Here is a 15,067-nt window from a genome sequence, read left to right on the forward strand (position 1 = left end):
ATACGAAATCGAAACGAGTACGGACGCGGCAATACATAGCAGTATGTTTAGAAACCCTCAAGTTCATGATGAGGAGTTCGAGCAAATGCTAAAGGATGGAATTATACGTCAAAGTGTATCACCTTATAATTCACCAGTAGTGCTGGTAGTACAAAAATAGGCAACTCAGAACAACGGAAATGGAGAATGGCAATTGATTATTTAAATGCTATAGCAATTGATGACAAATTCCGTTTACCTAATATAAACGGAATATAAGGCTTTTCAAAGGGATTATGATGAATCCTACTGCTATCGAAAAATAGCCTTTTCGACGAATCAATGACAATATGAAGTTTTGTGGATGCTATTCGGACTGAAAAATGCATCAGCCATCTTTCAAAGGACAACAAATGGAGACAGTGAAGGGGTAGTATAGGTCCCAGGACGAAACGTGGGTTGGTACCCACGATGGAGTATAAAATCTGGGAAACGCCTCTATACTACCAAACTCTATTCCCACCTCCACGTGGTGGTCGCTGGGAATACTTTCTTAATGAAAAACTGCAGACGGAGAATGATGAAGATCAGTCCGCCACGCCTAAAAACGGGACAAATTGTACCACCGGGTCCTACAGGTTGGGAGTCGGGTAGGGCTGATAACCTTACACGGAAAGCCGAAGTTACGAAGCCGCAACACGAGCCTCAGACTAGACTAATAACATCGTTATGCACCCGACAACGAAAATGGAATAACAGTTTGCGCATTTTATCGTACAGTGCATCTCCCTATACAGGGAAGTAGCTACCAAGCAGCTTGCCGATATCGTATCCCCATATAGGGCTAATTTAACAGCGTTGCAAGAGATGCGTTGGACAGGGACCGGTTTCCTGGCTATCCAGTAAATCAGTTGCTCGGAGTTTGCTCGGAGTAGGTTCTTCGTTTGCGGGGAAATTTAGAAATGTAAGCCTCATTAACTTTCACGCCCCTATAGAGGAGACTGAGGCGAAGAAGGAGCATGTCCCCGGTGTGATATCAAAATCGTACTTGGGGATTTTACCAGTTAAGTAGGGACGGAGCCAGTATTCAGGAAATATGTCGGCTCCCATAGCTTACATAAGGATACCAGTGAAAACGGACTGCAGATTATTCAAATTCTGATGTCACCCGAAATTATTACAGGAAGTACCTGGTTTGCGCGGAAATAAACAGCGGGCTCTCCAAACGGGCCCAGTTTCAACCAAATTGACCATGTATTGATCGAACACCGCCACCTCTCAGCTTTGATGAATGTCAGAACATATAGGGGGCCAATATAGATTCAGATAACTATCACGAATTACAACGCCACCTACAAACCTTCTGACAATCAGGTGAGAGTGAATACTGGAGCCATCCATAACGAAGCCCTCAGTAACACCTATAAGGGCAAATGAATGCCGCAATAACTGCTGCTAAAAGATACCCTGGAGATGAAGCATCAGCAAACGATCTTCACAGCCATCATTGATAGGGTTGCAGGCATACTATGCCCCAGCCGCAAGAAAAGTCGGAACCACTGGTTCGATGATGAATGTAAGCTAGCAACGGAACGGATAAATGCGGCATACCGAGTAATGTTGCATTCTCAAAGAACTCCGGCACGCGCAGAAACCTATAACGAACTCCGGCGAGCGAAGAAACGACTTTATAAACGGAAATACGAAACCTGAGACAACCAACAAGTCTGTGAACTAGAAAATACACAGAGCAAAACTCGCCCCTGGTAGTTTTATCTACAAGTCAGCATGATGAAGCCTTGTACACCCGATGTTCATCCTACCGAAACAAAGAGGGAAATCTGATTTCCGACAGAATGAGCATATTGGAGCGATGAGTTGGGTGCTTTAATGAACTGCTGAACGAGTTGGAGAACTCGCCGACTGAAGACGAAGGACAAATACTGCCACCACCAAGCATGGAATGAACAGTCCCTGCAATTCATCGGCTTAAGAACCATAAGTCGCCAGGAGCCGATGAAGGTAAGTTGATCAAATATGGAGGCGACCAATTACACCAAGCGGTTCATTAACTGATGCTCAAAGTATGGGACAGCGAATCAATGCCTGCTGACTTATATATGTATCACGTTGCTGAGTACCATCTTTAAGATAGCGGAGATTATTTTCCTAGGCCGGATAACCCCATACGCCCAGAACATCATTGGCCTATACCAAAGAGGCTTCACTCCAGGCAAATCAGCAACATATCAGATTTTCTCTCTGCGGCAAGCGATGGAAAAACTGTTGGAATATGGACATCAGTTGCACCAACTTTTCATCGAATTTAAAGCCGCCTATGACCGCATAGCCAGGATAAAACTGTACACGGCTATGAGAGAATTCGGTATCCCAATGAAATTGATAAGACTGACTAGCCTGACCCTGACCAACGTGCGAGGCCAGATAAAAGCCAGACCATTCAACCTCAACAACGGTCTAAGAGAAGGGGATGCCCTTTCATGCCTCTTTTTTAACCTGGCCCTCGAGAAAGTGATTTGCAAAGCAAGAGGTGCCATCCCTTTCAAGTCTATCCAACTACTAGCCTAAACTGACGATATTGACATTATGGGAAGAACAACTTTCATCCAGCTCGATAATCTCGCCAGTCCCCATTGGCAACGTTTGAGAGAAAAATCTACTCATCTTTGAGACATCATTAGAAGAACATTCGCAGAACATAAAAAAAAATTTACGATTACTAGAAAAGACACAGTTGAAAATCCAAATCAACAAAAGTAATTTCCTATTCAAAGAAACTACATATTTAGGGCATACGATCAATAGTGAAGGAGTGGAGCCAAACAAAGACAAATGTGACAAAATATCCTAATTCCGAAGATCAAAAAAAGAGGGCTGACCAACTATTACAGAGATACATATATACAAATAAGATACTATATTAAGTTCAGAAGAGCATATTAATTCAGAAAACCCTGATACCGACTCAGCATTCGTAAGAATAGAAATTAGGAGACTATATCCCATTACGAGGTGACATCATCAACAATCAAATCAAATAATCCTAACTAACAATGATCGAGAAGGGTTGACCACCAAATTTAATACTAGAATCACCATAGGCAGGAGAAGTTACAGAGTGAGAACCAAGCAATTAATTATTTGAGAACCCCACTCAAACTAGTAGTAATTGGAATTTACAATGAATTAGATGACATCGACTACAACTCATTCCAACAAATAATAATAAATAACTTTGTGTGACGAATAACGAAAAATATGCGTCACGTTAATTTAAATGATAGTAACGACAATTAGCCAAGACGCTTGTGTAACAATAAGGCGAATATTTAGTTGGGATAATTGTTAACAAGTAAGTAAGGAAATCTTGTCAAAGGCAGCAGTTTTCTAGTAAAGTGTATAAAGGTATAAAAGGTCTTCTACGGAGTCAGTCAAGTTTGGAAAGTAAACTTAAACGCGAAGGTTAAAATACGTTTCGAATTGTACTAGTTGGAGAAATTGTTCTATAATTAATTATGCAGTGCAGCTGTATAATTTAGTTCAAAATAAAAGCTTATAATAAAGTTATGGAACGGATTTTTGTTGCCTACGCAATCCAGTGATACGACTCTACATGAAGCAAGTAAGGTAGCATTTGATAACAAACAAATGAAATTCATGAAAATAACGCAACTGTTAAAAGAACTAGCATCAGAAGAAAAATTAACTGCTGCTAACGAATTATATAACACATTTTAGGAAACCTAATACCCACACAGAAAATACAGCATCGAAAAGTTACATAGGACTACCTAAGTGAAAATGAGAAGCACAGGCAAATTAGAGAAAACAACAATCGAAGAAGTATTCAACGACACAATCGAATTTTATAGCCAGCAGATTCATTCAGTTACCAAGGAAAGCCCCATTAATATAGAACGAGGAAATTGCGACAAGGAAGTTATATCTAATCGACTATGGGAAACGAACGTCAAAACGGTTTCCAAATTTAAACAAAATTGTGAGTGCTATATAAAAGAAGTGTCCGGATAGCTGAGTGGTTAGAGCACAAGGCTGTCGTATGAAAGGTCGCGGTTCAAATCTCACAGGTGGCAATGGGATTTGTATCGTCATTTGACGTCGAAAACCAGTCGATTCAGCTGTGAATGAGTACCTGAGTCAAATCAGGGTAATAATCTCGCGCGAGCGCAATGCTGACCACATTCCCTCCTACAGTGTACTGTAGTGTACCGCTACAGTCTTGAATGAATTGCTCTAACATACTTCAAGTGTTATGCGCCAACGATTATTATTAAGGAGTTGTCACAATCTCGACAGATACCTAGTGTTACCTAATACTAGCACTAAGTGCCAAGCATTTAGGCTCGGACGATCTTACCTACTTATAAACTAAAGGGGCGGTGGTGTTCGATAGTAGGTGACGGGAGAATCCGTCGAGAAATCCCCGCAACATCGAACACGTATGCAGAATGGTGTACTTCTGCATGGTTTGAACCAGGCTGGGCGAAAGTCTCAGGACAACAAGGGAGGCCGTGAAGGATTTAGGTACAATTCCTGTAGCTGTCAATATTATGGGGATTACAACCACCCGATCGAGACGCCAAATTTCTTTGATTTCCCGAGCCAATGGCTCATAGTGCACCTTCTTGTCCACATATTTCCGTTCGATGTTGCTATTATGGTACATAGCAACATCAATAATATACGCTGAGCGACCCGTCTTGTCAACTAACAGTACGTCATGCTTGTTATGTAGAGTATGGCGATCAGTCAGGACTTGCCGGTCCAAATACATGCTGTAAGCAGAACTATCAAGTACTGCTTCCGGTTCATATCGGTAAACCGGACATGTTCCCGTGATCGGTGCTAAGAGGTGGCGGTGAGGAAGACGGAGCGGCAATCCTGTCGGAAAAACCGAGGCGAACCTCCATAGTAATGGCACCGGGAGACGCTGTACTCACTTTGGCTTGCCGGCCATGATGCAGTAGGCGAATGCTCCAAAGGCCTAATCAGGGCGATCAGACCTGAGTCTGCACTGGGACTCAGCTGAAGTGGTAAATTGGTCACGAAACTTCACCATGGGAACCGAGATAGCCCCTGGACTCTCATCGGCTATTTGCGGTTGGCCCCCTAGTGGGAGTTTCATGGGGATTGTTGGTTATGATCAAGCGAGAAGGGACCTTCGGGCCTCGGCGTGGTGTTGCGTTTTAACACGGGTGCCGTACTCCTTAGTTCACTAGAGATTTAGGTCCTAAGAAAACCGTGGGATTAAGTCGTCCAGACAGATGCTCACGTAAAACCCTCAAAGATTCACTGTTCCGGTGATCAGCCCATGCTTGTATGCAAGGTTTTGATGGATAACCTTACATACAGCATTATACCTGGTGATGTATTGCACGGGTGCCATAATAGTACAGCCAGAAATGAAATGGTCCAACGTCTCTAACGCCGAACCACACATTCTGCACTGGTCGTTCTCCACACGTTCTTTCATGATGAGCTTTTTATAAGCTCGGGTGGCGACCACGCCGTCCTGAATGGCACACATGAACCCCCTGCCTTACAGACAGCCAACTGCAAGGGACTCACCTGCTCTTTGCTGTAAAAATAAGCGCGCAGCGAGTCGACTTGGCGATGATATTGTGCCGCTACGTTAACCATGCCCTTACGTCCGATGTGATGGGGCAGGTTCATCCGCTCCACGGCAGAGTTTAGATGATGCATTCGGAATTTGGACATAGTTGTCCGTATCCGCCGCTGGACGTTTTCCAGATCAGTCTTCATCTATGGCAATATTCCGAATGCATAAGCCAGTAAAGGGATAGCAAATACATTCAACGCGCTTATTTTATTCTTCCCCGAGAGATGCGATTTCAGCACCAGCTTTACACGTCGCAGGAATTCGGACAGCAGGGCATCCTTCAGATCATTCCTTGCGGAATTGCTAGGTACTTGTAGAAGTTTGTCTCGGTCATAGCTTCGATGTGGAGGTCACCAATGCTATGTACGGCATGGGGCTCGTGATGACCTTTGCGGCTGGCTTGGATTCGACACTTGTCTAATCCAAACTCCATCCGAATACCACGGCTGAATATGTCTATTATTCGCAACACACTTCTAAGATGGTTGTCAGTACCAGCATACAGCTTGATATCATCTAAGTACATCAAGTGTGTCAGTTCGCACTTAGCACGGAGGCCATACTTTATTGCAAAACCATGCCCTCTAGCATCATTCAGTAGTCATGAAAGAGGGTTCAGAGCCATACAAAACCAAAGGGGACTCAACGAATCCTCCTGGAAGATGTTATTTTCCGAGTTATATAAATCGAAGACATAAAATGCATCGAAGAAATTTAAACTAATCAATGATATCGCGTAACACGAGGAGGGTATCCAGACTAAACCCTCGACCACATGTGTACCAAAAGCCTGAGAGTGCCGCGATCACGTCATGAACACATGCAATGCCACTGATGCAGATTGGATACAGATAGATAAAAATAGAGCCGGTCGTCACTGCAACTAGAGCTACCTTTGTTATTGTTGTTGTGTTTTTAGTTGTCCCACGATGTCCGTCCGTCCGGTTGTGGAGGCAATTTGTTCTTTATAGCTAAGACTCCTTTTATATGGTGTAGTTTTATATTTGGTAATAGTGATATTATCGTTGTAAGATGTGTAGTTTCCACTTATTTATTTCGACGATTTTTTTGTGCAGGACAATTCATTATGCTTCGTTTGGATGTGAGTGGTGGAATGTTATGAGGGTGAAAAACAACACAATTAGATTGGTATTTGTATAGTCAGAGGATTTATGAGGAGATGGATGTGCAGTGTGGATTATGTTGCTGAACACTAGTGGAATGTGTAATGTGCATATATAATAAAGAATTTTGTATAGTATTGTAAACGTTTAAAGCAGTGAGAAAATAACTGTTTTTACAGTTTAACTCCTGATTTCTATTAAAGTCTATTAAATCTTCAATGTGGCTCTTGCTTCCATTTCTATGCAACATGTTTACAGAGTTGAAAGCTTTGCTCCAACTATAATTCTTCCCAAAAGCGGCAAAGATCTGACATGAGGAGAATATGTGATCAATTGTCTCTGGAATTCCGCAGGTGTGGCATAAGTCATTATTTAGTTTACCAGTTCTAAAGAGAAAAGACTTGGAGTCTACATGACTCAAATAGAGTCTATTAATTGTGGGAGCTGTTTGCGAGTCAATAAATTCTGGTAGTTTCACAGGCAGTCTGAGCAAGAAGCTAGCAAAAACCCTGCCTTTCCGTCTGAAGATTTCTTGATACTCTAACTCCCAGTCCTCGTTGATCCTGTTTTGAACGCCCCATGTTGTATCATTCTCAGCAAGTGTGATTGTTAGTTGGGACCCACTATAGATTACCAGGGCATACAATTGCATTTAACTTCTGCGAGCCGCTTCGGTAACGCTGCTCCCAGGGCAAAGGTGAAGCAGCGTCTGACGATTTGCCTCTGCCCTGGTAAGAAACCGTAAAGCCGTCATCGCCTAATATTTTGAAGGTTTGGTTGCTAAGCCCTAAACAAAGGGTCCGTGGTCCAAAAAAAGAGGGAGCAAGTTGTTCTTCATTTGGTCTGCTCCGGCATCAAGTTGATGCGGACTTAGCACCCCGCAATTCTCAAAAAAATATTTTCAGGTCTGGCCAAGTATATAGGGCGGATTTACGCTCAATATAATTCGTAGTCATGTTGTGTTCTGCGAATTATATAAAGGAGCATTTAACATCTACGAGCCGCTTCGGTCACGCTACTCCCAGGGCAGAGGTGAGGCAACGTCAAAAAGGCTTTAATGTCCATTCTGTTAGACATTTCGTCCCATAACTCATCCGAACGTTTCCTTTTGGCTTTTTGGCACTTCGTATTCTGAGGAAGTTCCTGAAGTTGGATACTCGCCTGAAATCCCTTAGGGCGCTCAGTTTTTCTAAGATGTATGATTTTCAGTCCGCATCCCACCACACTTTGGGTTTAGTGCCTCTCCGTGTCTTAAATGTTGCATGTTTGATTTCCTATTGAATGCTGTGGGTAAAGCCTGCGTTTGCATATTTCCAATTAGATTATTTAGTTTGTATCTGGCAATTTTGAAACCTGGTTGGACTGTAAATAATTTGCTTTGTAGGAGAATTGGTCTGTTATGACTGTTGAGTAGGTGTTATCTAATGTTTTCCAGTGCCCGAAGAGCACGTGAGAGTTGGTTAAGAAGATATCCGGGACTGAGGACCTTGAATTTCTTTGTTAGGGTTGCTACTGCAAAGGTTTTATCAACGTTATTTAGTACTCGAAACTCTCCACTACAAAGCTCATTAAGCAATACTTTCCCTTTTGCCTGGTTAACAACATCCCCAAAGGCAATGGACCTGGTTTTCAGGTCGCCAAGGATCATCGTCAATCGTCAATACGTCCCAATGGACGGTTAGATAGAAATGCAATTAATTTCTTTTTTTAAAGGATGAGGCGCTCATTTGAGGGGGAAAATCGATCGATGCCACAGACATGTTGCGTTGCAGGTGACACGTTTCCGCAATGATGACAACTTGGTCAGTATCGTATTTAACTTCTTTAAATGTGATATCATTTTTGGCCACCCCTCCAAAACCATATTCCTTCATTTTGTGTATCAGGCAATAGCCTGTTAATAGTTTGGCTATCGGATTAAAATGAATGGAAAATATTTCTTAGAGTGTTATAATGTCTACTTCCCTTGTATTATAAAAGTGAATAGCATAATCTTTGCAGTTCAAGATGTTTTGAACATTATGCTGTAACACTCGTACCATCAGGTGTACTCGTCAAAAAGAGCGATTTTTGAGTATTGTACCTTATAGGTGGGAATTCCCTTTCGTACTCAGACTCATTGTCAATTGTATGATAATAATTCCTAACACTTCTTGTGGCTTTCTACGCTAGATGGGGATTTGAAAGCCTCGAGATTGCACCCAGATCAGGCATTCAATAGAACCAAATGGCGAAGCCGATCACGACGAGCCGACCCCGCTTGTAAACGGGACAAAGGCTCAAGAAAAAGAAGAAGAATCCTTGTGGCTTCTTTAATTATTGCTTTTGACTGCTGCAATTTTAATCGCGTTTTTATATTCAGCCCATCTAAGACACTCTTTATTTCGAGCATTATGCTCTGTGCTATGGCATAGTGTGCATTTTTTGGGGCATGATGTGCCATCGCAGTTTTTACTGCTTTCACAGTTCAGGCATTTCGATTTTGTAGTTTTGCATGGTTTGGCAATGTACCCGAGGTGCCCGCAGTTGTAGCATTGTCGCTCTCGCTGTACGAAATGATCTACTTTGAAATAAGTTTTTCCTATGATTACATGTACAGGGAGGGTTTCCCCCAGAAAGGTCAGCTTAACCGTGCCCTTTGTCTATTCTGCTAAACCTATCAGGTTTCAGAATTTTAACAGATGACTCCGACCGACTGCCTTTTCCTCATTCCAGTTTAGAGAAACATATTTAATAATTCCGTAGCGGCATGTTACACTGAATGGAATAAAGGGTTTGTAGCCCAAGGATTTTTCACTTTGATCTGCTAGGAAACGGTTCGCTGCTGGCGCGGTTTTGAAGATCCGTCGCCCCGCATAGCCTTCACAGTTGATTTTAATGACATGCTTGATGTACCTTAGGGATTCCAGATTCCAAGTGAGCCGGTCCAATGGGTCCAGCCTAACTCTGTTTTCCGGGTTTGCTTGAAAACGGTCAATTAGGACCAAATAATTCACATATTTTCTATTGGTGTTGTATAAGTTTACTTCGGAGGCTGATACTGTTTCATTCCCATCAAGGGATTTTGAGAAAATATTGGTAGGGCCAACGCTGGGGACTGCTGGAAGAGGTGTACTAATAGTTGCTGCTTTGTAGAAGGGGATGGCAGAGTATCCTTTCCTTTGTGCCACTGTGGGGCACGTATTTGTTTTGGGAACTTTGTTTTGTGGACACGGTGGAGGGTAGACCTATTCATTGCGTAGCGATCTTTTTCTAATGACTTCCATACACGCCTCATTTTCTAAGCTATTGTCTACAATTTTGGTAATAATGTCGAACCCTTGTCCGGGAGCTGCGAATAGCGCTTTAGATTCCGATTTCGAACCAGGTTACGAAGAGCATGTGCCCCAAAAAACTCACTAATGATTCAGAGATTAGGAGAAGAATAGACACAGCGCTTAATACGAAGCAAAAACCAAGCAATACGCGCTAAAAAATAAGCACACTAAATCAATGGAGGCCAAAAACTATAAAAAGCACTTACAGAAACAACCGTTATAGTGCACAAGGATGAAACTGTACGGACGCGCTGAAGAAAAAGGAATTGTTAGCCACTGCCTGACAATTCACAACGGGAAGAAAAAACTGCACTGGAAACACTTGGTTGAAAACACAAGACGACTTTCGATTCGAAGAAGAGGAATGCAACCAAAATAAAAAAATGTAAATGTTGAAGTTGAACTGTTTTGAAATTTGGTTCAACTTCTCTTGCGTTTTTACCAAACCGTGAACCCGAAGAAGAAAGTGAAGAACAGATTTAACCCCAACTAGAACTAACGATATTGATTAAACAAGTCGGAATACCGGAAGCTCGCGCTTCGAATATAAAGTTTTTGGGTACATTTTTTGTAAGAAACTTCAACGCACATTTCTCTATCCATATATAGCTACAAATCCAACATATTCCTTCATATTTTTCGAAACTACAAGACATAGATATTATCCTCACTCTAAAGAAACAAACTGCCTATTTCCAAATACTGTACATATATATGCATGTATAAAATTTATCGTATCCATATTTCCGATTTACTTCGTGCGCAAAAGCATACATATGTATATATAGAGAACGTATATTAAATACGGCTGGTATCCCACAGTGACCACCAGGCCATCTTCCTCCGCATTGGGAACCGGGGAAGCAGTCAACGACGCTCTGGAGGTGGAAAGGCTAAGGCGGTTGGCTGGTCTGTCGGAGCTTTCGACGAGGAGACATTCCTGGCCGCATTGGAGGGAGCTCATGATCCGGATGGAACAGCGGTGGAAAGGGTCATACAGCTGTCTCAGCGTGTAACCGAAGCATGCGACGCTACGATGCCACGACGACGTTTGCACCACGGCAAGAGGCCAAACTACTGGTGGAACACGGAGATCGCTGCCTTGAGATCCTCTTGTCTCCGAGCGAGGAGACTTTCCCACAGGACAAGGGGAAGGCCGGAGCACCAGGAGCGTGAGGAGGAATACAGGGATCTGCGAAGCAACCTTAAGAAGACCATTCGGAGAAGCAAGCGGGAATGCTACCAGAAGCTCTGCATGGAGGCTAATACGAATCCGTGGGGTACAGCCTACCAAGTTGTAATGAAGAAGATCCGCGGGCGAAAATCACCTCAGGTGACATGCCCACGGCTCTTGTTGCAAATAATTACAACTCTTTTCCCGCAGCAGGAGCAGGACGAAAGAGAACCCCAACCGGCAGCTCAGCAGGACGTCTTCTCGATCCCTGATGTTACCGAAGAGGAACTTTGGGAAATCTGCAGACGTATTGGGGACAGCAAGGCTCCGGGATTGGACGGAATTCCGAACAGGGCTCTGAAGGTGGCGGTCAAGGCCATACCAAGGTGGTTCGCAAGCACATTCGAATCGTGCATGGCGGAAGGAGTGTTTCCCGCCCAGTGGAAGAGGCAGAAGCTGGTCTTGCTACCGAAGCCCCGAAAACCACCCGGCGTGCCGTCTTCATATCGCCCTATTTGTCTCTTAGACACCATGGGGAAGATGTTGGAGAGGGTGATATACAACAGGCTGCTCCCGTTCATCGAGCTTGCGGGTGGTCTTTCAGAGCGGCAATATGGGTTTCGGCGAGCCCGTTCTACGGTCGATGCAGTAGCAAAGGTCGTGGAATTGGCTCGAAATGCAAAGGCCATGGGCAAATGCTGTGCTATGGTGACGTTGGACGTCAAAAATGCTTTTAACTCAGCCAACTGGGGCTGGATTAAGGGCGCTTTGGCCAAACTGGGTGTTCCTAGCTACTTGGCTCGGCTCATCGAGAGTTACCTTTCGGACAGACTTCTCTGGTACGAGACGGACGACGGGCCGAAGGAGTACATTGTGACAGCAGGTGTGCCTCAAGGTTCTGTATTGGGACCGCTGCTGTGGAACATAATGTATGACGCAGTGCTTGGCCTTCGCGAGCCGGAGGAGACAACGCTGATTGGTTTTGCGGACGACTTGGCGGTAGTTGCAATTGCAAAGCATCCCGAGGACGTGGAGCTTTATGCAAATGAAGTCATTCATACCATCAAGTCATGGTTACGAATGGTCAAGCTGGACCTGGCGGACGAAAAGACGGAGGCGGTCCTCATTACCAACCGTAGGAAGAACAACACGGTTACCATCCAGGTTGGTAATCGTGAGGTCGTCCCAAAATCGGTTGTCAAATACCTGGGGGTGATGATCGATGCCAAGCTGAGTTTCAAGGGACACTTGGATTATGCGCGAGAGAAGGCAGCAAATGCCAGCTCATCCCTTGCAAGGAAGATGCCTAACGTGGGAGGGCCGAATTATAGTCGCAGGCTACTCATCGCGGGAGTGGTGAGGTCGATCCTGCTATACGCGGCTCCTGTCTGGGCGGGAGCGTTGAACCACGCTGTCAACCGGAGGAAGATATGTTCGGCATACCGGCCAATTGCGCTAAGGGTGTGTAGCGCATTTAGGACGGCGTCGACGGAGGCCGTGTGTGTTATCGCAGGAATGATCCCTATAGATCTTCTAGCGAGCGAGGCACACTGGCTCTATGAAAAACGGAGGGCAAATCCAGCCGAGGTGAATGCGGATTTCCGAAAAGCCATCAGGAGAGAGTTGTGTGGCAAGTGGCAACAACGGTGGGATAACTCCGACAAGGGCAGGTGGACCCATACATTGATCCCGTGTATCGAGAAATGGGTCAACCGAAAGCACGGAGAATTGAATTACCACCTGACACAGTTCCTTACGGGACACGGTGGCTATAGCAAGTACTTGCATCGCTTCGAGTTGGACGAGTCTCCCAACTGTCCTGAATGCGGTGCTACACTCGAGGACCCGGAGCGCGTTATGTTCCATTGTCCCAGATTTCTGCAGCAGAAAAGGAGGTTAAACAGCATCTTAGGGGCGGACATCGAGCCCTCCAACCTGGTGGAAGAGATGTTGAAGTCGGAGGAAAACTGGATGGCGGTAAATGAGGCAGTAGCCGTGGTGCAGACAAAACTCCTGGAGTTGGATCGAGCTCGGAAGGCGGCGCGACGGAGACGTGACATGGACGAGCTGGTATAGCGAACCAGAGCCTCCCCCGCGAAGTAATACTTCAGTGGGGGTGGTTTTAGTGGATGTGAATCCCACACACTGCTGCAACCTGGCGCAGCAGCGTCTTTCTAAGATTTCCACCTCCATCCATAAAAAAAAAAAAAAAAAAAAAAAAAAATACGGCTGTTATAATGTACAAATATATCTATCTGAATTAGACACTACCCGCAAACTTCATTAGCATAGATATAGTATATACCTACATACACAAGTGTCTGTTTGGAGTAATTGATATTCATATACAAATGACTGTGGTATTGACGAATTGATATGTGAAGATGAGGTCATACACATAGTGGAATGCACGAAATTCACAAAAAATGGCAAAGTTTCACCCGTATAACTTTGTTAGTACTAGCTGGAATTGGATCTTTAAACTTGACCAAATTGTGCATTATATTATTCTTTATACCCATGCTAAATTTTGCACTTCTAGGATGGACGTACGGGGGGTTTCCGGGCAAATTTCTAAAATGTGGAAATATACTATTATTAACTAATACCGGAACCGAATGTATTTTGGGGCCTAGATTTAATAGAGATTCACCACTGGGATTTTTTTTCAGATTTTTCAATTAGATAGATTCTGAGAACGAGACCTGTTACGATTTTTGGGGCTCATATTTTGATCCCTCACTTCCCTACGTTTCACCCGATAGCAAATATGGAACCAGTTTCGAAAAGTACTAATTGAGCCCTTTCATTTGAAACCCCACAGGGCAACATTTGAGAAAAAAAAATTGTGCACCCTCCACACACATGTATGGGACCCCCCCCCCCCTTGAACTTAACACAAAATGGCGCCACTTGCTACATGTAACCGGAACAACAGATCGCATCCTCCTCCCAATTGACAATCGGTTTAGCCGTTTCCTTGACAATCGGTTTAGCCATTTCCGAAAAAATCTTATTGCACACCTTAAAAACAGAACATTAGCAGCTTTTAAAAATATAAATTTCAAAATTACACTATTTTTTCAACTTATATATCGGAAAAACACTTACTTTGAACAAAATGACGAGTGTTGCAATCACTTTGTTAAAATCTATCCAGCAGTTCCTGCGAAAAATGACAAGTTTTGAAAATCGTGTTTTCCAGATAAACGCGTTCAACACTTTAAAAGATGCCATTTGAAGACAGATCTGGAAAATAAAACAAAAAGGATTAAGTCAATTGGAGAATACATGGCCAAACAATTTCAAAAAGTATTCGGAAACGCGTGGTGTCACAAATACAATCCATATGAAAAATTTGCTGTTCTGTGTTTTCTTGTTAGTAGTGACTTGTCTTTATAAACTTTGAGGCATGATTCCTGAGACTATATTCTCCTGAATTAGTAAGTATAAAAAATGTTGCAATAAAACACTGACTGTGAAAAGTGTCGTTTTAGCTTTGCTTTGATAAGTCTTTAGTGGAGTTTTATTGCTAATTAGTTTCTATTAGTTAATGCGGATGGCCCTATATGGGCAAGCTTTTTATCAATAATGGTAAGTTAGCCATTTCTGTTCCCGATGTACCGATTATAAGTGAAAGCCGCTATTTCGGATCAGCAGTATCAGTGAACGAAAAAGGGGCGCGCAAGTCACCTATAGCACTCTTAAAAGCTCTTCCCAGCGTTGGCTTACAAGGTTTTTCGACCAAACGAAACCAGGAGAAGGCTTTACGGTCTCTACTTTTTCGAAGCTATCAAAACCCTCAAATTAA

The 15,067-nt window shown here is 43.5% G+C and overlaps 1 protein-coding gene across 3 annotated transcripts in view; it reads left to right on the forward strand.

Moving 5' to 3' along the window:
* Positions 1-14,682, forward strand: part of LOC119652354 — a 42,046-nt gene extending 27,364 nt beyond the window's left edge. For all 3 annotated transcript variants that reach the window (XM_038056436.1, XM_038056434.1, XM_038056437.1), the window contains one exon: positions 14,462-14,682. In XM_038056436.1, coding sequence (XP_037912364.1) covers positions 14,462-14,658 — 197 coding nt within the window. In that variant the 3' untranslated portion in view covers positions 14,659-14,682. The remainder of the gene's footprint in view (positions 1-14,461) is intronic.
* The last annotated feature ends 385 nt before the right edge of the window (positions 14,683-15,067 follow it).

The sequence above is a fragment of the Hermetia illucens genome, chromosome 3, assembly GCF_905115235.1.
Source record: "Hermetia illucens chromosome 3, iHerIll2.2.curated.20191125, whole genome shotgun sequence".
In the NCBI taxonomy this organism is placed as follows: domain Eukaryota; kingdom Metazoa; phylum Arthropoda; class Insecta; order Diptera; family Stratiomyidae; genus Hermetia; species Hermetia illucens.